Source organism: Nyctereutes procyonoides, unplaced genomic scaffold (genome assembly GCF_905146905.1).
Source record: "Nyctereutes procyonoides isolate TBG_1078 unplaced genomic scaffold, NYPRO_anot_genome, whole genome shotgun sequence".
Taxonomy (NCBI): domain Eukaryota; kingdom Metazoa; phylum Chordata; class Mammalia; order Carnivora; family Canidae; genus Nyctereutes; species Nyctereutes procyonoides.
In genome coordinates, this window is record NW_026575033.1 from 19,896,196 (window position 1) to 19,922,385 (window position 26,190).

A 26,190-nucleotide genomic window follows, 5' to 3' on the forward strand; every position below is an offset into this window, starting at 1 on the left:
TGTTTTGCCCATTTAAATTTTATTATTGAACTTATTAGTAATAAACCAAGAGAATTAGGATAACAAAGGGAAGAGTTCAAAATAAGTAACTTCTTCCTTATGAATTAAAACACATGCATACACTTCAGTTACTTCCTTGCCACCCAATCCTAATGTACAAAATCAGCCCACAGACCACTGTGAGCAGCTGATACCAAGAGCTGGGCAAAGGACCTCAGTTGTGTGAAGTCACAGGCTGATCTAGGTTAGATGACCAGCTTCTCCACACTGAGGGTACTTGTGGTTTCATCCTCTTCATTTGACCCAATATAGCCCGGGAGGTCCAGCATCCTCTGCTCTGCCTCAGTGAGGCCAAATGAGGTGTTATCATAGAAGGCAAACTCAGGGTGGGCTGGGAAGCTCTGACACTTGTCTCTTCTACACTGAGAAGGGCTCAGAGGGCTGACCCTCTGGTAGCTATCTTTGGGGACAGCAGGGGACAGCTGCTTCCTTGAGACACTCCTGTGACTGGGGGACGGGCCCCTCTGAGCTCTGTGAGGGTCCATTCTCTCACCCCCCGCCATGAAGCCTGCGTGGCAGTCTCCCAGGTCTGGCTTCCTCGCCGGCTGTCCCAGGGTGTAGGATTTAGGGAGAGGGCTTAATGGACCTCTGGTGGCACCTGCCCCTTGGAAATGGTCAGGTTTCTCCGGCAGCAGGGCAGCGCCTCGACTCTGAGGCGGGAACCTGTCGTCCGCCTGGTCCCAGGGCCGCGTCCTGGCGCTGCAGGCGGGGGCCTGCCGTGGGGTCAGGGTGGAGAGGCTCCTCTCCCTGAAGGGCCGGGCCTGCTTGGCCTCGTGAAAACTCGATGTCCTCCTGAAGTGGGAGCCCTTGGGGTGGCTCCTCTCCAGCAGCGCCCCTCTGCCCGCCACATGCCTCGGGGCTGACTTGCGGATCACCGTCTGGCTGGGGCTGATGGCGCGACTGGCATGAAAGCTGGGGAGGTCCAGCCCGCAGGGGGGCCCGGCCGCGGCGCCCCCCTCGGGCTGCTCGGGAAATGGGGATTTGATGCGGAACTTGTCCGCGGCCGCGCCGTCGGGGCTCTCCAGGCCCAGGCCCAGGCCCAGGCCCACGGCGGGGCCCACGGCGGCGTCCACGGCCGCGTCCACGGCCGTGTCGGTCAGGGGGTTCTGGGACACGTGGTACACCTTGGTGGTTTCCGTCAGGCCCTTCTTCTTCATCTCCTTCAGCTGCTGCTGGGCGAGGCGGTAGCTGAACAGCGGGGGGATGATCTTCTGGGCACCGGCCTGCAGGCTCTCGCTGCCCGAGGCGTCATCCTCGGGGGCGGCGGGCCTGGCGCGCCTGCAGCCCAGGGCGATGCCCGTGCCCCCCGCACCCCCCGCGGGCCCGTCGCCCGCGTCCGAGAAGCTCCCACGCGGCCCGCCCAGCTCGCAGATGGTCTCCTCGTCCGAGTGCTTCCGGAAGCCCGGGGAGCGCGTGGGGCTGCGCCGAGCCCGCGTCCCGCACTCGGGGGCGCGGCCGAACCTCCTCCACAGCGTGACGAGGACGGTGGCCACGATGATGAACAGACACAGCGAAATCCCGGTGATCGTGACGACGTTGTTGGACCTCCCGGGGCCCTGGGGCTGAGGGGGAGACACGCTGGACGGCTGCAGAGCTACGAGAAAGCAAGAGCAACGGATTCTCCAGGACTGATTCCCTGCGTGGTTTCCAGGGTCTGGGCCGCTGGCTCGGCTCATCCAGCAGTTAAAGAAGGAAGAGACCAGGACGAGGGTTTCTGGCCCTACACATGCGTCTCTGCCAGCAGCCCAGACCCCAGAAGCCAGGGCCCCCAGAACGGAGGTGAGCAGATGGACCACAATCAGGGTAACTCCTGCCGACGTGGGTCTCGAATGTTCCACAAAGCAGCAGCATAAGGGCAATTTCAAGGCAAAAATCAAGGTTTTTGCTTAAGATAAGGTAAACACGGTAAACATCTAGAGTTCAATGTACTTTGAGATGCACGTGGGAAAACGCTTACCAAGCATGAAGCCTGACTTGCAGGACGTCTGGGGAGCTCAGTGGTTGAACATCTACCTTTGGCTCAGGGCGTGATCCCCGGTCCTGGGATGAGTCGCGGATCCGCCCCCTCCCCCCACCCCCCCACCCCCACCCCCACCCCAGGGAGCCTGCTTCTACCTCTTCCTGTATCTCTGCCTCTCTCTGTGTGTCTCCCATGAATAAATAAATAAGATCTTAAAAAAAAAAACTGACATGCAAAATAATTCAGGTAGGTTGTACCTAAAATTGTACATCTTGAGAAATTAGTAGATGAAAATAAATCTTTAGGGAACGTAATGCAACTTACATTTCCCTTCTAATATCTAGGAACTATGTTTCCTGAGGGTTGAAACCTCTGCTTCTCACTCTTCAGTTTCCAGCTATCTATTCCCCTGCTTCTTTCCATGGGATGTTGATTTGCCTTTTTTCCCTCTTCTCTCCAACTGGTTTGTCCCATGGTCATCAAAATGTTTCATCAAGACTCAGATGCCACCTGGGGCCTCAGCTTGTACTGACACTTAAATACCTGGGAACCTAAAGCCCGCTAATGCCACGACCATCACCTCTCTTTCCTTCTTGTCACTGTCCACCCTTCAAGGCCTTCCAGTCACCTTCCTGTCCCCCTTTTTTCCACATGCTCTTATCAGCACACGTTCCATGTGTCATGTCCATGACCCATCCTCCCACTGCTTCTCTCTCTCCTTTCTGACACCCCAGTGGGATAACCAAATTCCTTACATCCAGAACCTTTCCCTTTGCCTCCTAGCCTTACCTGAGGATTAGACTACAGGACATGGCTCCCCCGACCACTCTCTTGGGTGTAAGCTGTGGTACGTACTTCTTTTTATAAGCAAACGGGACCAGCAGCAGGGAGTATTCCTCACTTTCCTCATTCCTAATTGCCATTTTCAACTGATTCTTTCACCTCCATATAAAAATTCTACTCTTTTTAAAAAATATATTCCCTATGCTGTACTTTGCATCTCCATGACTTATTTTATAACTATAGGTTTGTACCTCTTAATCTCCTTTATTTTGCCCATCCCCCTCCAATCTCCTTCAGGCAATTACCAATTTGTTCTCTGTGTTTAAGAGTCTGTTTCCTGTTTTTATTTTTTTTTTAGATTCTACAAATAAATTGAATCATATGGTATTTTGTCTTTCTCTGTCTGACTTACTTCATTTAGCATAATACCCTCCAGGTCCATCTATGTTGTTGCAAATGGCAAGACCTCATTCTTTTAATGGCTGAGTAATATTCCATTATATATTTACGCCATCTTTTTCTTGATAAATGGATACACTTATCTATTCATGGGCACTTGGGTTGCTTCCATATCTTGGCTATTGTAAATGATGCTGCAGTCAGCATAGGGGTGCATATATCTTTTAGGATTAGTGTTTTCATTTTTAGGGGGTAAATACCCAGTAATGGAATTACTAGATCATATGGTATTTCCATTTTTAATTTTTTGAAGGACTTCTATATTGTTCTCTCTTGTGATTGCACCAATTTACATCCCCACCAACAGTGCATGAGGGTTCTCTTTTCTCTACATCCTCACCAACACTTATTATTTTTTGTATTTTTCATACTAGCCATTTTGACTACTATGAGGTATTATCTCACCGTGGTCTTGATTTGCATTTCCGTGATGATTAGTGACACTGAGCATCTTTGCATGGGTCTGTTGGCCATCTGTATGTCTTCTCTGGAAAAATGTCCATTCATATCCTCTGCCCATTTTTTAGTCGGATTGTTTGTTTGGTGTTGAGTTGTACAAGTTCTTTATATTTTGTGGAGATTAACCCTTATGAGATATATCATTTACAAGTATCTTTTCCCATTCAGTAAGTTGCCCTTTTGTGTTGTTGATGGTTTCCTCTGCTGTCTTATCTAATTTGAAAAAGAAGAACATGAACTCTGGAGCAAGGAGATCTGGATCTCAACCTGGGTCCATTAGCTCTGGTCTCTCCACTGATGTCTTACCAACACCTTCATTTCCACATGCCCAAGACTCATCATCTTTCCCCTAGAATCTGTGCCTCATTCCTGTATATCCAATCTCAAGGAAATGGCACCAGTGTCCACACAGTTGCCAGTACTAGAGTCCAGGTTTTCATCCTTGATGCTTCCCTCTTCATCACTCATCATATCTAGAATCTTTGAGTCCCTCTCTCCTCTGCATCCCCACTAGCCATCATTTCACTTTTCATCTGGGTTACTGAAAAACTCTTAAGAGGCTTTGGTGCCATGCCTACCCCTTCTGATGTATTCTCCATACTACAGCTGAGAGAGACGACTTCTGAAATACAGGCCAAACCTTCAAGGCTCCTCAGGATCTGACTTCTGCCTACCTGTTCAGGTTCATTTTTCCACTCTTTCCTGGCACATTATGCTCTAGATACATTAAATTAATTTCAGTTCTCTGGGTCTCTTAATGTGCCATCTTCTTCCATGCTTTCATTCATTGCTCCCTTTGCTAAAATTCCCTTTCTCACTTAGCTCACCTAGGACGACACCTACTTAGCTTTCAAACTTCAGCTAGAAAATCACCATCTCCAAGAAAGGAGGTATTCCCAGCATGAATTTTCACCCCCGCAAGCTTCCATGGCCTGCTATGGATACCTTTCTCACTGCGGGCTCTACATTGTACTGTATATTATGCCTATTTATGTGTCTGCTGAGCTACTATATTATGAATACCTTCCAGACAGGAACATGTCTTATCTATACATTCCTAACCCCAGTCACAGTAACTTACACATACTTGGTCTCCAATAAATGTTAGGTTAATTCATTAAAAAAGGTAATAGCAAAATGATCAATAATTCCACTAGATGGTATGTGGGCACAATGACAACAGATCCTCTCACTCTCCTGTTTGAACAAGATGGTCAAATTAACATAGAACTTGACATAGAAACATCCTTTCAAAGCCAAACAAAACTCTAAGCTCTCAATCAGCTGAACACAGTTGAATGATGAAAGAATTGTTTCCTGACATTTCTTTCATGTACAGTGGCTACTTATATCTGTGGGGAGCAGCAATGCAGTTGCACATCATGGACCTCTTTACTTAGCTGTTCTCTTTGGCTATGGCTGGCTCCCTTCAAAATGATGGCTAGAGAAAAGCCGAAGAGCTGCTGACCTCAGCCCTCTCTGCCCCATCTACTCTCTTTCACCTGAAGTGAAGGAAATTTCTTGATGCTAAGCAGCCTGTGAACATATCTTTACATTTCCAAGGAGTATGAAATAGGTTGAATAGAAAGAACAACACTTGGAAGAAATGATCATTTTTATCCACCTAAGCATTTATCTAAGGACCACTTATAGAAGTAGGGGTGTCTATAGCACTTAACCCTTTTTGCTAATTTATAATATATGTTTCGAGTTCCATTCCAATATTAAAGAATTAAGACATCAAAACATGAAATAATTTCACCTATCCTCAAAAACGATTGTTAATTCCAGATTGTTGATGCTTCCAGAAAGCTAGACTGGACCTGTATAGACAGGCAAGGTGTTCAAGATAGGTCAGATCTTGTCCTCTGCCTTCTAGCTTTTTGATCTTGGTCAGGTCAGTTACCCTCTCTATGCCTCAGAGTCCCAAATAAGAGAGATAATGTATTTAAAGTGCTGACACATAGCAGATGATCAATCAATGGCTGATATTGTTGTCACTTCTAAAGGTGCAGTAGAAGCCGTAACAATTGACTTTAAATTCATTTGAATTCATTCATTCAATCATTCTGGAACTCTAAATAGAATATCTTAACACAGCATGACATCCCAGAATTGAGAGGAATGGGTATACTTGAAGATAGTTATACCCAAGAAAGGAACTGTGAAAATGAAGGAGACTTATAAAGAAAGAGTAGAGAAAGAGGAGAACCTTAGAAAGTAGTATGAGATATAACTAGAGAAAGAATAGATTCAGAGTGGAGCCAAAGGATTATGAAAGAAGAATGGCAGACAGAGGGCTAGTAGAAGAGCCTAAGTCTGAGGAAAAACAGAAGAAAGAACACCCCTCAGGATGCTGTAATAAAGGAAACAAGAGCATAGCACTGGCTGGAAAAATGAGATAACAAGAATGAATTTTTAAGGTCACAGGTGGGGACACTGGCCAAGGTGTTGTTGCCAGGTGCCTGTAGTTTTGGCTAAAAGGTACTCTGAAATTCAAACACACACAAAAGAACCCTATATAACTCCCCCAGATCCCAAGGGACAGGGAATTAGCAATGGTTTTCTAACCTGGAATTAGAGTGTGGAAGAAGTCAGGACCAGAGCAAAGGCTGGCAAATTAAATGGTGGACTGGCTGTAGATCAGTAAGTGAGATGGTATATAGGAAGAGCAAGGATTCTTATTACTGTAACCTGTAGCAAAAGAATGGGATTCAACTCCGTAAGCTGAAGCAAACCTAAGTCATGTCAGCATCACATCTATAAACCATTCACATCATATACTCATTGAGCGCTTACTAAGTGCTTTCAAGATGTTGACAGAATGAAGGAAAGGCCAGTCTCTAGGTCATAAGAGGAGATCTCCCCACTACCTCCTCCTTGGTAGGGGTAGTAAAGAATAAAGCTAGGGCCATGCAGGGGATAAGACAGGGTGACTTGCCCCATTTTGACAAATAATAGTCTATGTGGTCCCCTCAGGCTTCTCTGAGATGATGAGATGTTCTTCCATAATTTGGGGGGGGGGAGAAGTAAAGGAAGGATAAATAATAAAACAAAAACAAAATTAAAAATATCTTAGGAAGAAATGATCATCCTTCTTGTTTTTGTCTTTTTAAAAATGATTTCATATGTCCGAGTTTTTAATTTAGATCATGTCGTCATTTCCCTGTCTTTCACTGTGTTCAGTCATCTCACTGACCCCATCATCTGACAAGCTACTCCCTATTATAGACACACTAATGGACACAGCCGTGGTAAAGCCAGCAGCAATAATAGAGTCCACCTCGGAATTCAGGTTGGTGATTTTCAGGCAGGCTGAGGTTCAACAGTCCCTTTGGGGAGAGATTCCCAAAGAAAGAAGAATACCTACCAGCACACTCCTCCAGGGAACACAGAGAGGTCTCCAAGGACATTCCAGGGCAGCCAGGTCTGGAGGGGAAGGGAGTCAAGCACACACGGCGTCGCTCTCGGACACCATCCCCACACGTGGCACTGCACTGGCTCCACGGCTGCCACAGTCCCCATGTTTCTGCAAGGACATCAGCCATACTTTTAATGCTCATTCGAGAATCAGAATTTAACTGCACCCAAATGAAGCAGCAAACTCAAATCTCAGGCCTTGTAAAGTCAGTACATAAAAACATTCCCAAATATGCGGAAAGCTGGAAAGAGTGTTTAATAACCCTTAAAGCAAAGGAAAGTTGTTTACTTTGCAAAATGTTAACATTTTTTTGGAATCCATCAGAGAACAAAAGTCACAGGGCAACCAAATGGCCTGAAATATAAGGAAAGATGAGCTCCTATAAGGAAAGACAGAATACAAACATTGCTTCCCGGGGTAGGCACCAGGCCTCCTAAAAGCTAGTGAAAAATCATCTAAAAATGTAATGAACTACTAGAAGCCTAGTGTGGGCTAGCATAAGAATATAGACCCCCTGGGAGCTACAAACCCAATAGGAATTTGTATCCACTTGCAGGCTCTTTTTCATGGATCTTACCAAATGCTTGTAAGAAGGACTGAGGGTAGGTGCAAGACCAGAGAAAGCCTCCCTTGTGATGGAAGCCTAAGGATGGGAGGGGTGGCACTGTGGGAAAGACACAAACCTCACCTGGATCCTTTTTCCTATTAGCTCTACCAATAAAAAGCCTCAACCACTAGCAACAAAGCAGAAGCCCTGTCACTCTAAGGGCACCACTGAAGATCTAGTGCCACTAGAGAATAGAAAAAGAAGGTAATTCTTCACCCCTGGAGAGGAGCAGAAAATATACTGGGCCCAGACTATTAGAGAGCTTCTAGCCCTGGAGAGGGTCAAGATCATCAAAAAGGCTCCATCTCTGTCTACGACTAAGGATGAACTAGAACAAGAAAAAGCTCTCTAGCTCTCATTGTCCAACCCCTACCCTGCACCATGCAATTTACAAGTATCAAATAACAACAACCTACTGCTAGAGCAAGGACAATGGTGACAGGTGAAAACCTCTCTTAGGTGCAGGTTCAAGCCTAAAGCTGAGGGCAACAGAAGCATGGAGGAAAACTCTTTGGCAAGCCAACTCCTACACTAACTGCAAGGTAACATTAGCAAAATTATGAACTCTGTCATGTCCTGAGAATGGCCACAGCAACAGCACAGACCCAAACACAGATTAATTCCTTAGTACACTGACCTGATCCCCACACTAAAGGCCTAGCAAAAACAGGGTATGCCCATTTCCCCACATAAGTACTATTTAGTGGTGTCTTCAGTTCTAAAAAAGATGTCCAGCTTGCAATAAAAAATTACAAGACATACAAAGAAGCAGGAAAAAAAAAAACTATCAAGAGATAAAGTAATCAAGAGAGCCAGATTCAATTGTGACCCAGATATTGGAACTACCAGAGCGAGAAGTTACAATAACTATGATTAATATTAAAGACTTTAGTGGAAAAGGCAAACAAGATGAACAGATGAAAAATTTCATTAGAGATTTATAAACTGAGAAGAAGCAAACGGAATACTAGAAGTGAAAAACATGGTAACAAAGATGAAGGATGCCTTTTAGAAGAATGCTCACCAGTAGACTCAACAGAGCTAAGGAAAATAAAAATAAATCTGAATATTGGTGAGTAGAAATCATTTAGACTGAGACACAAAGATCAATAAGAAAGAGTGAATAAACCAATAGAATATGCAAGAGTTTGGGGGGCAATATCAAATAGTCTATCATTCATGTTATTAGAATCCCAGAAGAGAAAAAGAAAATCAAATAATGACCAAGATTAATGAAATAATTCCAAAATTAATGAAAGATTGAAAGATACTAAGTTACATTAAGGTGTTCAGAAAAAAACAGGCAGGACAGATACAAAAAAGTGAATAAAAAATCAGACACACCATATTTAAACTGATAAAAACTAAAAACAAAATTTTGAAGGCTGTGCAGGAGGGAAGGTAGAAGGTGGAAACACACTGCATATGGAAGAATAAAGAGAAATACAGCAGGCTTCTTGTCATGCATGCCAAGTATAATGGAGTAATATCTTTAAAGTAATGAAAGAAAAAAATGACCAACCCATGAATTGACCAACCCAATTCTATATCCAGTGAAAGTATCTTCCAAAAGTTGAGAAATAGACTTTTTTGACAAAGGAAAATGAATGAAATTAATTACCAGCAGACTTTTACTACAGAAATGCTAAAAGAAAATCCTTCAGGCAGAAGGAATGTGATACCTGTAAAAACCCTCCATTTGTACAAAGAATTGAAAAGTGCTGGAAATGGCATTTATAAAGGAAAAGATAAAATTCATTTTCCCTTATTTTTAAATGTTCTGAAATATAATGGCTAGAGAAAAATAGTATTATGTGTTCATAGCATACATAAAGCAAAATTTATGACAGTAATCACACAAAGAATGGGAATAATGAATTGAACGTATACTGTTAATAAGGTCCTTATACTATATGTGAATCAAAATATTATACTTCAAAGATAGATCAAGAATAACTAGGGGCAGCCCAGGTGGCTCAGTGGTTTAGAGTTGCCTTCAGCCCAGGGCCTGATCCTGGGGACCGGGGATCAAGTCCCACATCAGGCTCCCTGCATGGAGCCTGCTTCTCCCTCTGCCTGTGTCTCTGCCTCTCTCTCTCTCTCTCTCTCTCTCTCTCCGTGTGTCTCTCATGAATAAATCAATTAAAAATCTTTTAAAAAAAGAATAATTAAAGGTACATACTATAAACTCTAGAACAACCATTAAAAATATTTAAAGGTATAAAAAATAAACCAACAGTACAGTTAAAGTAACTCATAAGAAATATTCAATTAATACAAAAGAAGGCAGAATCAAGAGGAAAAAGAAACAAAGAACAGATGGAACAGATATAAAACTACCAAGATGACAGATCTTAATCCAACCATATAATGATTACACTAGATGTAAATAATCTAAACACACCAATTAAAAGACAGAGATTGTGAAATTGGGTAAAAGAACATGACCCAACCATATGTTATTTAAAAGAAACTTATTTTAAACATTAATTCAAAAAGAAGTATGCATTCCAATGTTCACTGCAGCATTATTTACAATACCCCAAATATGGAAGTAACCCAAATGTCCATTGATAGATGAATGGATAAAGAAGATGTACACACATAAACACACATGCATACATATGCATACAATGAAATATTACTCAGCTACAAAAAAGAATGAGATCTTGCCATTTGCAAAACATGTATAGACCTATAGGGCAATATGCTAGGTGAAATAAGTCAGACTGAGAAAGACAAATACCATATGATTTTTTGTAAAAGCTTTTTTTAAATTTTTATTTATTTATGATAGTCACACACACACACACACACACAGAGAGAGAGAGAGAGAGAGAGGCAGAGACATAGGCAGAGGGAGAAGCAGGCTCGATGCACCAGGAGCCCAACGTGGGATTCGATCCCGGGTCTCCAGGATCACGCCCTGGGCCAAAGGCAGGCGCTAAACTGCTGCACCACCCAGGGATCCCCAAATACCATATGATTTTATTCATATGTGAAATCTAAAAAAAAAAAAATCAATAAACAAAAAGCAGAATCAGACATATAAATACAGAGAACAAGCTGATAGTTGCCAGAAGGAAGGGGGTGTTGGGATAGGGAAAAAATGGATGAAGGGAAGTGAGAGTAGGTCACAGGAATAAAAGGCACAGCATAGAGAATATAGTCAATGAGGTTTTAATAGCATTGTATGGTGACAGATGGTATGTACACTTGTGGGCATAGCATAATACATAGAGAAGTTAAATCACTATGTTGTATACCTGAAACTAATGTGACATTGTGTGTCAGCTATACTCAATTAAAAAATGTTTAATAGGGATCCCTGGGTGGCGCAGCGGTTTGGCGCCTGCCTTTGGCCTAGGGCGCGATCCTGGAGACCCGGGATCGAATCCCACGTCGGGCTCCCGGTGTATGGAGCCTGCTTCTCCCTCTGCCTGTGTCTCTGCCTCTCTCTCTCTCTGTGTGACTATCATAAATAAATAAAAATTTAAAAAAAAAAGATTTAAAAAAAATGTTTAATAAAAAAACTTAATACACAAATAGGTTAAAAGTAAATAGATGGGTGAAGTTATACCTGTGAACATTAATTAAAAGAAAACTGGAGTAGTTATATTAATATCAGACAAAGTAGACTGCAGAACAAGAAATACTACCAGGGATAAAGAGGGACATTACATAATCATAAAAGGGTCAATTCAGCAAGGGGCTCAACAACGCTAGATGGGGATGCACCTAACATCAGAGCTTAAAAATACATATAAAATACTCCCAGAACAGTTATTACTGACTGACACCTGCAAATATCTCTTTCAAGCATATATGCAAACACTGCCAGATAGAATAATTAAATAGTTCCCTATAAAAATTAGCCTAAGACCCTTCTCTATCAGTATGCAACCAACCTCAAGACCCAGGTCATGCCAACTCAAGGCACCCTCTGTAAAAAGTCTTTTTTTATCCTTTATGGACAATAACTCAATACAGCAAAGGTATATAAAGCATTACAAAAATATAAGGAGAACACAAAGGGCAAATATATTCTCAAGTAATCCAACTGGTGCAATCTTTGGAGTGAGTCACAGAATAGGAGTTCTTTATGGCAATTAAAAGTCTCTGGGATTTTCACAAGAGTGGGAGCATTACAAACCACTATCCTGGACCAACATCAACTGAGGTGTGGTAATTATGTTCCATCCAGAGGTCCAACTGAACACAATATTGGTTCTGTGTCTTCAGATCACACTGCAGCTCTTCAGATGGAAGAACAATGAGCCAGCTTTGTACTTAAGCTTCAGAGCTATTCAGATACTAAGCCCCCCATGCCTGCAAAGCTTTGGGACTCTCATACAAAAGTCTTTCTAAGTTAAACTTTAGTGATTTATTTTTGAAAAATCTACTGGGGATTCCACTGCTGAGAAATCTAAATTGAAAATTAAGTCAATGCATAGTTTATCCTTTTCTTATGCTCATATTTAAGGCCACAAACAGTAAAATCACAAATGCTAAGAATCTTCTTGTTATTCTTTCTTAACTCTTACTTCACATAAATATAATATATAAAGTTATTTGTCAAACTAAAAACAAAACTTCCATTAGCAATGGCCAGAAAAAAAATCAAAGTTTTAATAAGAGCATGAATCTTAATGTCAAAAATTACATTTTCAAATGTGTCCTTTTCCCTTGGAAGAAACACCCTGGTTTGTAGGACAATCAAGAATAAAAAAATAAACATTGAAGCTACATCGTATGTCTTTTTATTTGTAAACCAAATTAATCAAACAGGAAACAAAGGAAATCACTCAAAGCAATAAACAAATTTAATCAGGCATATTTTTAAAAATATCTTGAGCAATTCTACCTGTTCCCTGAAGATTTCTACCAATAACTTTTTGAGGGAAATACTAGGCAAATGGAAAGTCACTAGACAATTGTAGTTCATGTTTTAGAAATGAAGAGCAAGATAACCAATATTTCAAATATTCTTACTTTATGAATGAAAGCTGTTTTGTTTTGGCCTGGTTAGATGTCCATACCCACACTCACACTACATAACAAACCTGTTTGGCCAGGATAAATACCTTCCAGGCTACTATAGAGAATATTAATTCTGAATGAGCAAAATTTGTCTGGAATAGGAAAAGGGGGATTTGTTTCCAGCCCTCAAGACTATCTGAAAGAATATATAGCCCCTAAAATATTCACACCTAGAAGACACTTTGCTCAAGAAACTAAAGCAACTCAACAAAACATGCTTATAAGAAAGTCCTATAGACGAGAGTGAGTAACTAAAAGCAGCAAATGGAGCAAAGACATGTGGATAAGCAGTTCTGGTTTTTTGTGCACAGAACAAGACTCCCTTATATTGGCCAAATCATGCTTGTGCCTGAGTCAGTGGATTCCAAAGTGGGTTTCACGTCTTTCAAGAGGGGTGTTCAGCATCAGATGAACCAGTGAGGAGGAAATACAACTTTTTTTCAATCTAAAAGTTTTATATAGTCTAATACATAAATTGACATAAATTGATTCTATGGGATGCAGTATAGAATAATGGAAAAAGCCAATCAACCACCAGTAATGGTTTAAGCCACTTAACCTTGGGCAAGTTAATTTTGTGCCTCTATTTCTTCACCTATAAAATTGACAAAATAACAAACCTAACTCAAAACATTGTTAAGATTAAACAAATTAATATTTGTAAGTCACGCAGAACAGTGCCTGGTACAAAGAAATCACTATATAAATATTAGCTTTATTATGTCAGATGATCACCACAGTATGTCGCATATCCTGAGAGGATATTCCTAAGGAATCCCAAAAGAAAAGTTTACTCTTGGAAGGGTTTACTGTTTCATTCACTTTCAGAGAACTGTGGAGTATTAAAGCATCTAAGGATCTGCTTATATGAACTTTTAAAATTATATTTTCTAGTTTTAGGTAAACTAGTTCAGAAAGTGGACAAGTGGCTTAAAAAGATTATGGCAGAGAATTAAAAAGATAATACACAATCTGCAAATAGGAAGGAACTGACAGTGTTGACAGTTTTTGGAAAAAAAAAACTTTTGTTCAGTCATTATGAAGAAAAAACAAGACCATCTAATCACAGAAGCAAAAAGTTTAAAAAATTAAATTATTAAGGAAGCTATATATTAAATATATACTTTCATTTATCAAATAAAACCCTAAGTTAAAAAAATTATGCAACTATGACTTCATACCCTCTATCATTAATTATCAACTTTTGCCCTAAATTTATATACTCCCTTGTCTGAAAACCTTGGGAAGATGTTTAGGATTTAGTATTTCTCAATTTATTTTTGTAAGTTATTACAGTGCCATGCCATATGTTACTAATATTCCCCTGGCAGGATCTCAGGTAGCATCCCATAACCTAATACATTAACATTTCTGCAGAGAAAAATAGAAACATTCATGCTAAGTAAGATAAATGAAGATCATAAATAATCACTTGTGGCAACATATCCTTCTATAAAATGTTATTTACATACTATCTTAAGGTCTGAAGACATATGTGGAAAAAGAGACAAACATATCAAACACATTACTCCATTTTCAAAAGAAACTAATAAGAAATCGGTGGAAGCATTGGCTCGCACAAATCATGGTGGATTCAGTGGGGTCCCAGAATGATACCATTTGCCCAAAAAAGCCAACTGTCAATATAAGTGGAAAATGAAGAGAACTAGATCCAGTCATAAATTTTTATGCTAAAACATTGGAAAGCTTGAGGTCCCATAGCTAGCATCAATGTCACTGATTAGCTGGAGTCAAAGCCACTGTTGGGTGGTCACACTCCTGGAGTCTCCAGGAGCATTAGCTCTTCCAGGCATGGCTTTTGGTCTTGATGCTCTGTTGTGTCTAGTTGCTGCAGCTCCATGGGGAACCCCTTGCCACCCTCAGCCTGGAAACACAAAGAACCACTCCTTTGTTCTGCCTCTCTCTAGGGTCTCCTCCCTGCTGCTGTGGGGGGAAACCCAGTCTTTAGACAAGTAGAAGAATCTATGGAAACCCCAATAGCTGGGAGAGCCACAGAGTAGACCTCCTGCTTCCAATGTGTTTAATCAAATGGCCCAAATATCTTTATTTCCTTAGGTTTGTTTCCATTAAATTCAATTAGATTTTTTTTTTCTCCTAACAAGTAACTTCTTTTGAGATGGTGAATCTATCTTGGATGATTAATATAGTTTAATACAATTTTTCTTACTAATACCTGGATTGGCCACATTTGTGTTCAATTTTCACTTTAATAAAACATGTATTGAGCACCTATTAATGTGCCAAGCATACTAAGTGGGCCAAATATATACCATAAATAACTTCATGGTAGCACTAGTTGGCTTTTCACACCCAATGAGCTCCCTGCCATCAGCAGGATGGTAGGATAAGGGTGAGGGGCATGGGGAGAAAGACACTGAATGAGTCGTGACAGAAATGATCAATGCCATGAAAGAGGAATGAAGGATGCTGTGCCAGCTTATACCAAGGGAATTTAACTAGTTTGGGGTCAAGGAAGAGTAACCCAAGTGGAGACTTGGGGTTGGATACGCTAATGTCAACCAAGTGAAGGTGGGTGGAGACTCCAACCCAGATACAATGACTGTGGGTTGGGCAGTCTGGCTCTAGGGGGTCCTGTGGATTTTCATCATCATGTCAAGTGAGGTGGCAGATGTTAAGCAGGGAACAGTCTCAGTTAACCTGAATTTTAAATAATCACTCTGCCTGCAGTGAGAGAATGAAGTGGACATGGCAGGGATTGGAATCAATCAGGAATCCATAGCTTAGCTAACGGATGATGGAAGTTTAAACCAGGATTCGGACACCAAGAAGCCAAAACACATAGGACTTAGTGATTTATTATTTATAGGAGGTGAAGAAAAGGAAGACCCCCAGGCTTCTGGTTTGAACAATGAAATGGATGGTGAAAGCCTATACTAAGGGGCAGGTTGAGGGAGTAAGGTGATGAGTCTGAGTCCTCTGAGATGCCCGAGAGACATGTGAGGGTGACAGCTATGCGGTAGCACTTGGGCGCTGGGGGGAGATGCCAATGTGGAGCCATCAGTATTAGGATGCTAATCACCTAGCAGGTGTGTGAAGAGTGAAAAAAGAGGATGTAATATAGGATGTGGAAATCTGAGAATTAATGGATGTGACCAGGTGGGAGAATTGGCAGGCAAGGGAGACCAGGAAGGAATGGCCAGGGGAGTGGGAGGTAAGCAAGAAGAGGGTCCAGGGTGATGTCACAGAAAATACAGGTGGAAAAGCATCCCTGGACTTGGCGACCTTGGAAGTCATGCACTAGTTGCTTCAGTGAAAGCATTTTCAGGAGAGGCATGTGGGTTGAAAGGTGAATGTGAGGTGAGGAAATAAACTACAATGTACAGGTGACTTTTTCAAGAACTAGGGCTATAAAAGGAAAAACAGAGAAAGTTAGGATCATCTAGAGGAGAACCAGGGGTTGAGGGGGCAGTGTTTGTTTTGTTTTTAGGTAAGAGAATTAAGTATGTATTTCAAAGTTGATGGGGATGAGCCAGTAAGGGAATAGAGACAGAAGAGAGAGGGGATAATGATTAACAGAGGATTCCTGATAGGAGCAAAGGGACTGGGATCCATAGTCCAGGGGAAGAGTGACACTTCTTCCATAGTGACAGCAAAGGAGGAACAATGACTACAGGTCTACAGATATTTTGTGGGAGGTCAAGGGAGCACATACCTAACGGATACCAGCTTCCCTGTGTGGCAGGAGACAGACTCAGCTCTGAGAGTCAGCCATGGGGCAGGGGTTGAGGTCTGAGGGATGCTTTTCTAGAGAATAGGAGCAGAGCTGGTCAGGGTAGCATAATGGGTCCAACTGAGGGGGGAGGCATAACCCATTCACGGTGCTCCTGTCCACCTGGATGTGGCCCTCTGCAGCTTGCATGCAGTTGAGTGGCCAGCAGATGGCTGGATTCATGCATCAGAAGAAAAAGATGGCAGAGGAGTTTAGGGTATTGGTAGGAGAGGGATGATAGGGATGGGCCATGTAATCTAGGCTGGATGGAGAGGTAAGTACAAGCAGGGAAGTGATTAGGGGGTGCGAAGAGAGTCAAAGGAAATGGACTTCTAAGTGAGGAGATGGGTGTATTTGGAGTAAGAAACATTTGGGGTTCCAAAGACAGTCAGAGGCTTGGGCTCTCAGGGGGCCTGGGGCTTAATAGGGATGAAGATATATGCAAACCAGACAAGCTCTGCCAGATGAATCTCTTGCCAAGACCAGGCTTACACCCAGGAAAAGGAAAAGAAATGCAATGAGGAGCACAGGGCATGGATGGAATTGTAATAACCCCACTTCTTTGTGATTAGGTAGGGCATTACACAAAAAATTTAGAATTTGAAGGTTTTAGAAATCTTGTTTGGAAATCTCACTTCTAAAGAAACTCATTCCTGTAATGAAGGCTATAACAGGAAAGTGACATGCTCAGCTAGAGGAAGCCAGAAGTTAACCAAATACAGTTCAAGATTCAGCTTTGAATTCTACTCATACCTGCCAAGGACTTGCCATATGACGTAATAACATAGTTTTTTAAGATAAAAGATTTATTGGTGCTTCCTCTACACCAGGCACTATGCTGAGAACTGTGCACACTTATTTCATTCAATTGTCACAACTCTTTGAAGTAGATACTCTTATTATCCCTGTTTTACTAATGGGGAAACTGAGACCTAGGGAAGTAAGCGGTGAGCTGGGTCTGCTTGCCAGTATTCCTAATTTTTCAGATAAGAATGATAATGCCATTTGGGACATTATGAGGAGTGAACAAAAAAAAATGATGGTGTAGTTCACAGAAAATTAAGTTCACCTAGATTCAAAATAATAATTTTGATTGCAGGAGGGCATCAGTTGGATTAAAAAATGTTTTAAATCTCAATACCAACCTATGTTTCTCTGAATTAGCATGCACTCCCTCTCCTTTGCAGAAAAATGGCTTCTGCTTGAGACATCAAAGTCAAAGCAGTATTTATTCCTCCCCATGTCAAACAAAGTGCAGTTGAACACTGTTTTCCTCTCTCCCAACATCAGGCTGTTTTCAGCCAGTTGAATGGTCCTTTCCCCAGGGTGTCTTGGGGCCTCCTTGAAGACTGTGATCACTCCTTGGACAAAGATGCATGGTGGAGGCAGTACCATCACCTCAACCCTGGACTCACACGTCAGTTCTGACACCATCACCAGTTTGTACCCAAACTTCTGGGCCAGGTCAATGGGTCCTGTAGAGGTAATGATCGAGTCTCGGCCAAGCAGCTTCAGCACCACAGTGACATAGGCTTCTGGCCCCACGGGTGCACAGCCAAACTCAACCCACTGACCTTGAGAGAGTTCTGTCCTCTTGCTGCTTCTTATCTCTAGCGGCTGACTTGGACTCGTTCTTGCCTCAGGAAGACTATTGGTAAAGATGACGTCCACCAAGATGTCAGGTTGGTCTACGGGGAATGAGCACAGTGGTTGACTGGTAAAAAGACCCACCTGGAAGGTGCCTTCTGTTGCCTTGGATGTCCTATTCAAGTCAATGTGGAAGACAGGCCACTTGACCTTCAGAAAGGCACTTTGCTCCCACTGGTGGACTGGAGTCCTGTTGTCAGCTGTGTCTGGAGTCATCGTGAACCAGTAGTCTCCAGCCTCCTTGAAGTAGAAGCATTCAAACTCGAGTGTTCCCTGTGACTGGTTGGTCAGGAGGTATTTGGTGATAACAGTCTGATTGGTGTTGGCCTCCAACAATAGGATAGATACATTCCTCAGGGTCCCATTAGCACCACTGAAATACTGGAAATCCACAGACACCGTGCTGTTGCTTAGAGCTACATGGCCTGGCTTTCCCAAGAGGAGATAGTCAGCTTCTCCCAGAACTGAAACAAAAGTGTCAGAATTGGTTTTACAAAGAGATCATGGAGCAGCGGTACTGGTGACATTGAAGAAAACAGCATTTTATACGTAAGAGAAGTATGAACTCAGTCAAAGAGGAGGTACAATGATGCTGAGTGCTGGTCCTGGGCCAGTCATGCTGAGCCCTGCCTGCATCATTCCCCATTCTAACATAGCTCTGGGCCTTCATCTTTGGCTTTCATGGTTATGTTTAAAACAATGATTCAAGGTAAATACCCTGAATGTACCACATTCAACAATGTAACCCATCTACAGTGAAAATCCATAAAGCAAGAATAACAACTGACAATTCTCAAAATGTAAATCCGATACCACACTTTCCTCATCTCAATCTGTTAAAAAGAAAAGAAAAGCCCAGATGAGGACATTTGCCCCCACCCAGGACAGGAAACCAAGACTTAACTGCAGTTTCAACCTAACCCCTGAATGTGGCCTTGCCTCTGTCAATCCGAAAATTCTTGATCCGCACTAGTGAGGTTACCACCACCATAAAAAAAAATTGTTGACCACACCCCCCTCACACACACACACAAAGAAGACTCCTGGACTGAAACAATCCTTTCTGTTCTTTTGCTAATAACTTCTTGCCCCACCCTCCTTCCCATAAAAACCTTCCATTTTGTGCAACTCCTCGGGCCATCTCTACTTGCTAGACGGAATGGTGCCCAATACATGAATTGCTTAATAAAGCCAATTAGAGCTTCAAATTCACACAAGTGAGGTTTGTTGTTTGTTTGTTTGTTTTTAATAAATCATATTCTGGTGTTTAGGTCTTTTGGGGAAATGGATACACAGTAAAGTGAGAAAATTTGATTTAAATGATGTAGTACAAACTGCTCTAGATTACTTAAAATGGAAGCCCCTAAATATACCTCAAAGTTATCATTTTCTTGATATTCAAGACAAGTACTTAGGCATCTTCACCAGTAAAGGAACCTGTTCTGTTGGTTTGTATGAAGCAGAAGTTTTTAGATGAATAAGAAATGTTGACACTTTATTCTCCATGGGTCACCCAAGGGACAGAGTGAATAAAGTTTATGACACAGCCAGGCTTGTCCTTAGCAATTTTTAATGACATCACAGCTAGCCTAGAAGTGATAGATAACTACTAGTCCACAATTATCACTTAGTTATGATTAATCATAGCTTTTTAAAAAAGAGACACATCAGAGCAGCTGAAGTAAAGAGTGGAAAAAAAAAAACCACAAATACACAGGAATCCTTGTTTCTACTTTGAACCCTATCCAAATACATATCAAAGGAGACAGAATTTGGCAGTGCATCAATCAGCTGGCCCATGGCTAGGATAAAAAAATTCTAGATTTAAGACACTGCAGGGCTCTTTTGGCTGGAAAAATAACATGTGTAAGTATTATTATTCTTATTAGGATTGTCTTATATAATACACACATATTATACTGTATCATATATATGTCCAAAGGGCCTCAATATATTTTTGGTCTGGTCGTCTTTAAATCTACCCTTACATGTACTCAGTTAATGATCATTAGAATCAGCACATGAATATATTGGCCTATAGAGGTGTTGTTTTTTTTTTTTTAATTGATCAGCACTTCACCCATTTCTTATTTAAGATGAGATGAAATAAAATATATAACTTGGATAGACCTGAATGCTTGATCACCACTTGCTTGAAAACCATCATACAATAAAGGCTTTTTGCTTTGCTTTGTTTTGTTTTAGCTTTAGCTTTAGTCAAAACAGAGGCTGAGAGATATTCCCTTCTGGAGGGAAACGAGTCAAGGGGTGAGGATGGTAGCTGATTCTGGTGGAGCTCGGGCCTGGTTCAGAACCTCCTTAGCACTCTTTTGTAAACAGGTGGCTAAAGAGACTAACACTCACCACAGCCCAAGGAAGGAATTAAGACTGAGAACAGAGGTCAGATTAATTTGAATCTCATGGAGCAGGACGGTTTTTGATGCACTTTAAGATCGAGACCACATACCACTTAGTTAACTAGTGAAACCCTTTCGTGGATGATAGGGATTGCCAAGAGGCAGATCAGACTCTGATTTGATGGGCAGCCAATCAATTAAAAAGACACACATGCCCAGTAAGTAGCAGAGAAAAAAGATCCAATTGATGGGTTCCAGCAGTGCAGACAGCAAGTGTGTACTGAAGAGAGAACTTGCTATTTTATTACAGAACTCTTGTTTTTACAGACGAGAATACATCCTCATTTAGAAAACTGCAATTTGGTTGTACCACCTTCTGGCTCCTACAGTATAGTTTTCTCTATCCTTTCAATTCCCTTCTCCCCTTTCCTTTATTTTTCTTAAAGATTTTATTTGAAAGAGTGCAATTAAGAGAGAAAGCACAAGCAGAGGGGAAGGGTAGAGAAGGAGGGAGAAGCAGACTCCCTGCTGATCAGGGAGCCTGATGCAGGACTCAATCCCAGGACCCTGGGATCCTGACCTGAGCCGAAGGCAGACGCTTGACCAACTGAGTCACCCAGTCGTCCTTCCCTTTCCTTTATTAAAGTAACTGGTGTCTCAATATAAGCATGTTGCTTTAAAAAAACAACAACTGTTAATGGTATACTGGTATACTTTGATCAATATCAAGTGGAGAACGGGGGAAAAACCCACGTGTAGGAAAATACTTCCTTTTCCATTATCAGCAGGTACACTCAACTTCTATGCTCTATTTTATGCTCACTGAACTTTTATTCTTATACTTCAGTAAGATATTTGTTCTCAACAATGACAAACATCCTTGCAGATTTTGTGTAAATGGAAAATTCTGATGTCTTTATCATTATGAAACCAAGAGGACTTTTATAATTTTTTTTAGATGAGGCTGTTATATGCAGAGTGACTTGTTTTCAAGTAGGGATAAATGACATTAAGATAATTGAATCCCAGATTGATTTTCAGCAAATCAAGCATCTTCTTGTTTAAATAAACTTCCTAGAAAGAAAAGGCTGAGTGAGGAAAGAGAGTCCCTGGACAAAATGAACAGTGCACACTCTGGTCCATTTAAGTGGATGTGCCACTGATACCACACAAGGCAGGATTCTCTATCCTTTAGATCACATTTCTTCATCAATTTGAAAATAATTTCCACTTTTATACAGTCAACTGCTGAGACGTCTACGAAATATTTGGCAATCATCAAAAGAAAAGTAGTAAGTTTTATACTATTGAATCTGTTGGTTCAGTAGTTGCTTAAAGCTCTCTAAAAAATGAACTTGATTTTTCATTGAAACAAAACTAAATGAAGGAAACAGTGAATGACAGTAAGCACCTGTTATTTGCTCAGTCAAGGTGTCTTGCCTTTCATATTTTATCATCACAACAGCCCTATGATGTCACAAGAACCTTGTCTAAGGCATACAACTGGCAAGGATTGAAATTTGGACTGGCTCCAAAGATAGAATTCTAACTGCAAAACTCTCCTGTAGAGTGAAATCTTACAGAGAATCCCAATTAAAAAAACACTGTGTGCATGGAGTGGAGTTCAAATGCATAATACTGAATTCCTAGGAAATCAAAGAGAACACAATGTAACACATTTGTCAAATGTAAAACATTTGTCTCCAATTTGTTTAAATGAAAGTGACTTGTTTTTCATTCTTTTTTAAAAAGATTTAAAAATACATTGAAAGGGAAATTTATATCAATATATACAAAACCTTAAGAGAACCCAGGATTGCAAGGACTCCAGGTGAAAAGGTATGGTACTACAGACTCTCCCCTGCTTCCTTCATGCAAGGTCATCAACATCTATGCACTTATAAACCTCACATGTATGTTTCTTAATTGATACTGATATGATAGCATGAAGTATACCTACTATACTCACCATAGTCACAGAGCAACACCAACAACAGATTTGAAAAGTCTTTCAACATTTGTTTCATTCTGATCAGCAAAATCCCAGATCTTTGGTCTCCTCATGTCCTTTGTCACATCCAAACTGTGAATTTTTTTGTTTCAAAAACACCTGAAATTAGAAACTCAAACAAATGATGCCTCTATTCAAGGTGATTCATAAAATAGTACTCATGAAATGGCAAAAACATTCTAAGAAGTCAAACATCATAGGTGCCACTGAAAAGAGAAGAGGGAGGACACTAATGTTCCCTAGGAAAATGATTTATAATTGCACGTGTCTTTTGTTCCATTACAGCTCACCTGTTAAGAACATTCAGATGTTCTCAACACCAGGATTATCTTTACAAAACACCAAGCCTCTTATCTTTGTAACACATACTTTTTTTAAAAAATTTTTTTCTTTTTAATTCTTATTTATAATAGTCACACAGAGAGAGAGAGAGGCAGATACACAGGCAGAGGGAGAAGCAGGCTCCATCCACCGGGAGCCCAACGTGGGATTCGATCCCGGATCTCCAGGATCGCGCCCTGGGCCAAAGGCAGGCGCTAAACCGCTGCACTGCCCAGGGATCCCTTTGTAACACATACTTAAGTGGAGACTTAGTTATTCGCTGAATTTTATCAAAGGTGAGAGCCAATCTGGATAATACATTTTCACCTCTTTATCTGCTTGGCAGTTCACACTGATCAATGTGCTAAAATTCTGCCAGATTTTCATTTTTCTTTGTGCTGTACAGACCAGGCTCACTTTTACCAATGGTTTTAAAACCACTGTCCTTCTTGCACAAGTGGTATGTTATCTGGATCGCTTCATTTCTTAATGCCCAGGAGCTATATCAAAACCATCAAATCTTTCAAAAAGACACCCAGAGTATTGCAATTAAATGTGACCTCCATGCGACACTGAGTTCCCTTGCTCAGGGCACTCTAAAGAGAAAAGATAAATAACAATTATCAACGTCTATCAGTTTTCCAATACTTGTCACTGTCACTATGCATCATCTATCCTGAGAGATGTGGCTTTCATGCACCAATCTTCCCAGACCACCTAACAGGGCAGGATAGAACTTGTTGGCCTGCGCTTCAGAATGATTTGTGGGAGGAGGCACTTACTTTGATATGAAAGGACTATTAAGATTGTAGAATAAGAGTCAAAGGCGCTTGCCAATTTTTTTCATACTAGAGTCTAATAAACGATGGGCTACTAAACATAATCAACTACCTATTTTCTTAAGGTTTACATTCCTCCATTATCCACAGTTAATATATTTTAATAAGATACTATATTCTAAATATATACGTTACATCTCTTTAGAGAAGACAGAAGTTCATGAAATTAAAAGGACTGTTAAAATAATAAAAAATTCAATGGAAAGAAAACTGTGTCTCTATTAGCTTTCTTTCAATAGGAGTTGGTTGAACAAAGGAAATACTTTATTTCCTCAAAGGGAAGCAGAGATTTGAAGTGTAATTAGGCAGATGATTAGGGGATCCCCTCCCTCCTCTCCCCAATAAAAAAAGAAAACTGCATTTTGCTGTTATTAAGCATAGATTTGATCCAATCCTCTCCTTGAACTTCAGACTGGGAAGTGTGGCCAAACATAGCAGGTGAGCATCACTGTATCTTCCAAGCAAGCGTGGGCACTTGGGGGAATAAAATGCTTCCTTTTGAGTTACTGATCTCAGTAACCAGAGTAAGAGAAGCAAGCATTTCCCAGCTCCCAAAAGTTGAACTGGCTCCTCTCAAACTGTTTGCTTTTCCATGATAACGATTTTTTAAAGCAGCTCCTAATAACACTGATTTTGTGAGTATAACACATTTTTCTTCTTATGAAAATGATCGGTAAAGCGCAGAAGAGTGTGATCATATATATACACATATATATCATACAGATCACACTATAAAATAAACTAGCCTACCTAAAAAATCAGGCTATGGATTTTTTAAAATGTTCTTAAGCTTTCAAAAATAAATGCTTAATTTTACTAGCTCAACCATTAATTTGAAGATCTGAACAGAGCAACCCACAATGTAGTGGAATGCTGCATAAAAAAGCATTGTTGTTGTTGCTTTTTTAAAAAAGAAGATTCCTTCCTTCCTGTCTTTTCCTCTCTCTTTTCACCTTGTTTGCTTGTTTTCTTCCAACATGTTGTTCCCAATACCAGGACTGGCTACTTAAAATGTTTGGCTTGAGAATCGTTTTGAGAAAACAAAAACGTAGGTCTTTTTTATGCACATTTAAAAATGCTTCTATTTAGCATTCACACATGAACATTTGCAGAAAAATTTCAAATGCATCAGCTAGAGAGTAAGAAGTAGTGAATATTCTCAGTGGCTAATGGCATCATGCCAGGCTCAGGTCCCACGCTTTTGCGGAAACCGGCTAAAATAAATCCGTACAGGGCAGCCCCGGTGGCGCAGCGGTTTGGCGCCGCCTACAGCCCAGGGCGTGATCCTGGAGACGCAGGATCGAGTCCCACGTCGGGCTCCCTCTGCCTGTGTCTCTGTCTGTCTCTGTGTGTGTATCTCTCATGAATAAATAAATAAATAAATAAAATCTTCTAAAAAATAAATCCCTACAGTGTCTTCACTGCTGCAGAAAAAGAAAAAGAATTAAGCTAAAGTCCACTGGGACCAGTTATTTCTCAAATAAAAGTGAAAACAAAAGGAGGCAAAGTGATTTTGGCCCTTCAAACACATACAGGTTCCCGTGCATCCATCTACCACTAATATTTATTAGCAGGAAATCCTTAGTTCCAAAGCAGCTGGTGTAAACAGGCTTTATTTATATATTCAGTGCAGCGGGCTTTGCCCTCGTCCAGGGCGTCGGACGCCGCTTCCCGAGGGAGGCCGCTCGCTCCGGCTCCCGGCTCCCGCTCCCGCTCCGGCTCCCGCCCCCGCTCCCGCCCCCGCTCCCGACCCCGCTCCCGCCCCCGCGGCTCCGCAGAGGCCCACAGGTCCCGTTCACGCTGGGGAATCCAGCCCTGGCCCAGTCGTCAGCACAAAGTCCTCTCAAAATGAGGACCGTCTTGAAATCTTAAATCTCATAGACTCTACGCCAGAAAGGATTTCTGTTTGCAAAGAGGCGAAGTGGTTCTGAAAGGCGCCGAACCCCCAGACGCGCTCCCTCGGGGCCCCGACCCCTCGGGCTCAACCCGCAGCCCGCGGTCAGCCGGTCTCCGGCCACAGCCGCCGAGCCGGGAGCGCAGGGGGACCGCGCGGGGCCGGCGGGGGCGGGGGCGGGGGCGGGGGCCGGGGGCGCTCCCCGAACCCGCGGAGCCACCGAGGACCCCGCCGGCAGCGGTGCCCGCGGCGGGGAGGGAGGCGGCGGGCTCTTCCTACCTCTCGGACAGGCGGGCGCGGGGGCCGGAGAGCCGGGGCGGGCGGCGGCGGGGCGGGCGGCGGGAGGCCTCAGGAGCGGCGAGGCCGCGCGCCCAGCATCCCGCGACCCGGGACTGCTCGCCCAGGCCGCCGGCGCTCGGCTCCGCGGCCCCACCCGGGCCCGCCCCCGCCCCCGCCCCCGCCCCCGCAGCCAGCCCCGCCCGCTGTGCGCCTCGCCTCGCCCTGCGCGCGCGGCCGGCGCGGCCACCCCGCGGCCCCGGGGAGCCCCGGACCCCCACGTTCCCGCCACGTTCCCGCCACGT

The 26,190-nt window shown here is 42.3% G+C and overlaps 1 protein-coding gene across 1 annotated transcript; it reads right to left on the minus strand.

The window, feature by feature from the left end:
* Nucleotides 1-25,974, minus strand: THSD1 (thrombospondin type 1 domain containing 1). The gene is made up of 5 exons (XM_055317325.1): nt 25,889-25,974; nt 22,514-22,654; nt 17,686-18,651; nt 7,092-7,250; nt 1-1,654 (listed from the first exon to the last, which is right to left on the minus strand). The coding sequence occupies exons 2-5, from the start codon at nt 22,569-22,571 to the stop codon at nt 246-248; spliced, it is 2,592 nt and encodes an 863-aa protein (XP_055173300.1). The 5' UTR covers nt 22,572-22,654; nt 25,889-25,974; the 3' UTR covers nt 1-245.
* Nucleotides 25,975-26,190: the final 216 nt, after the last annotated feature.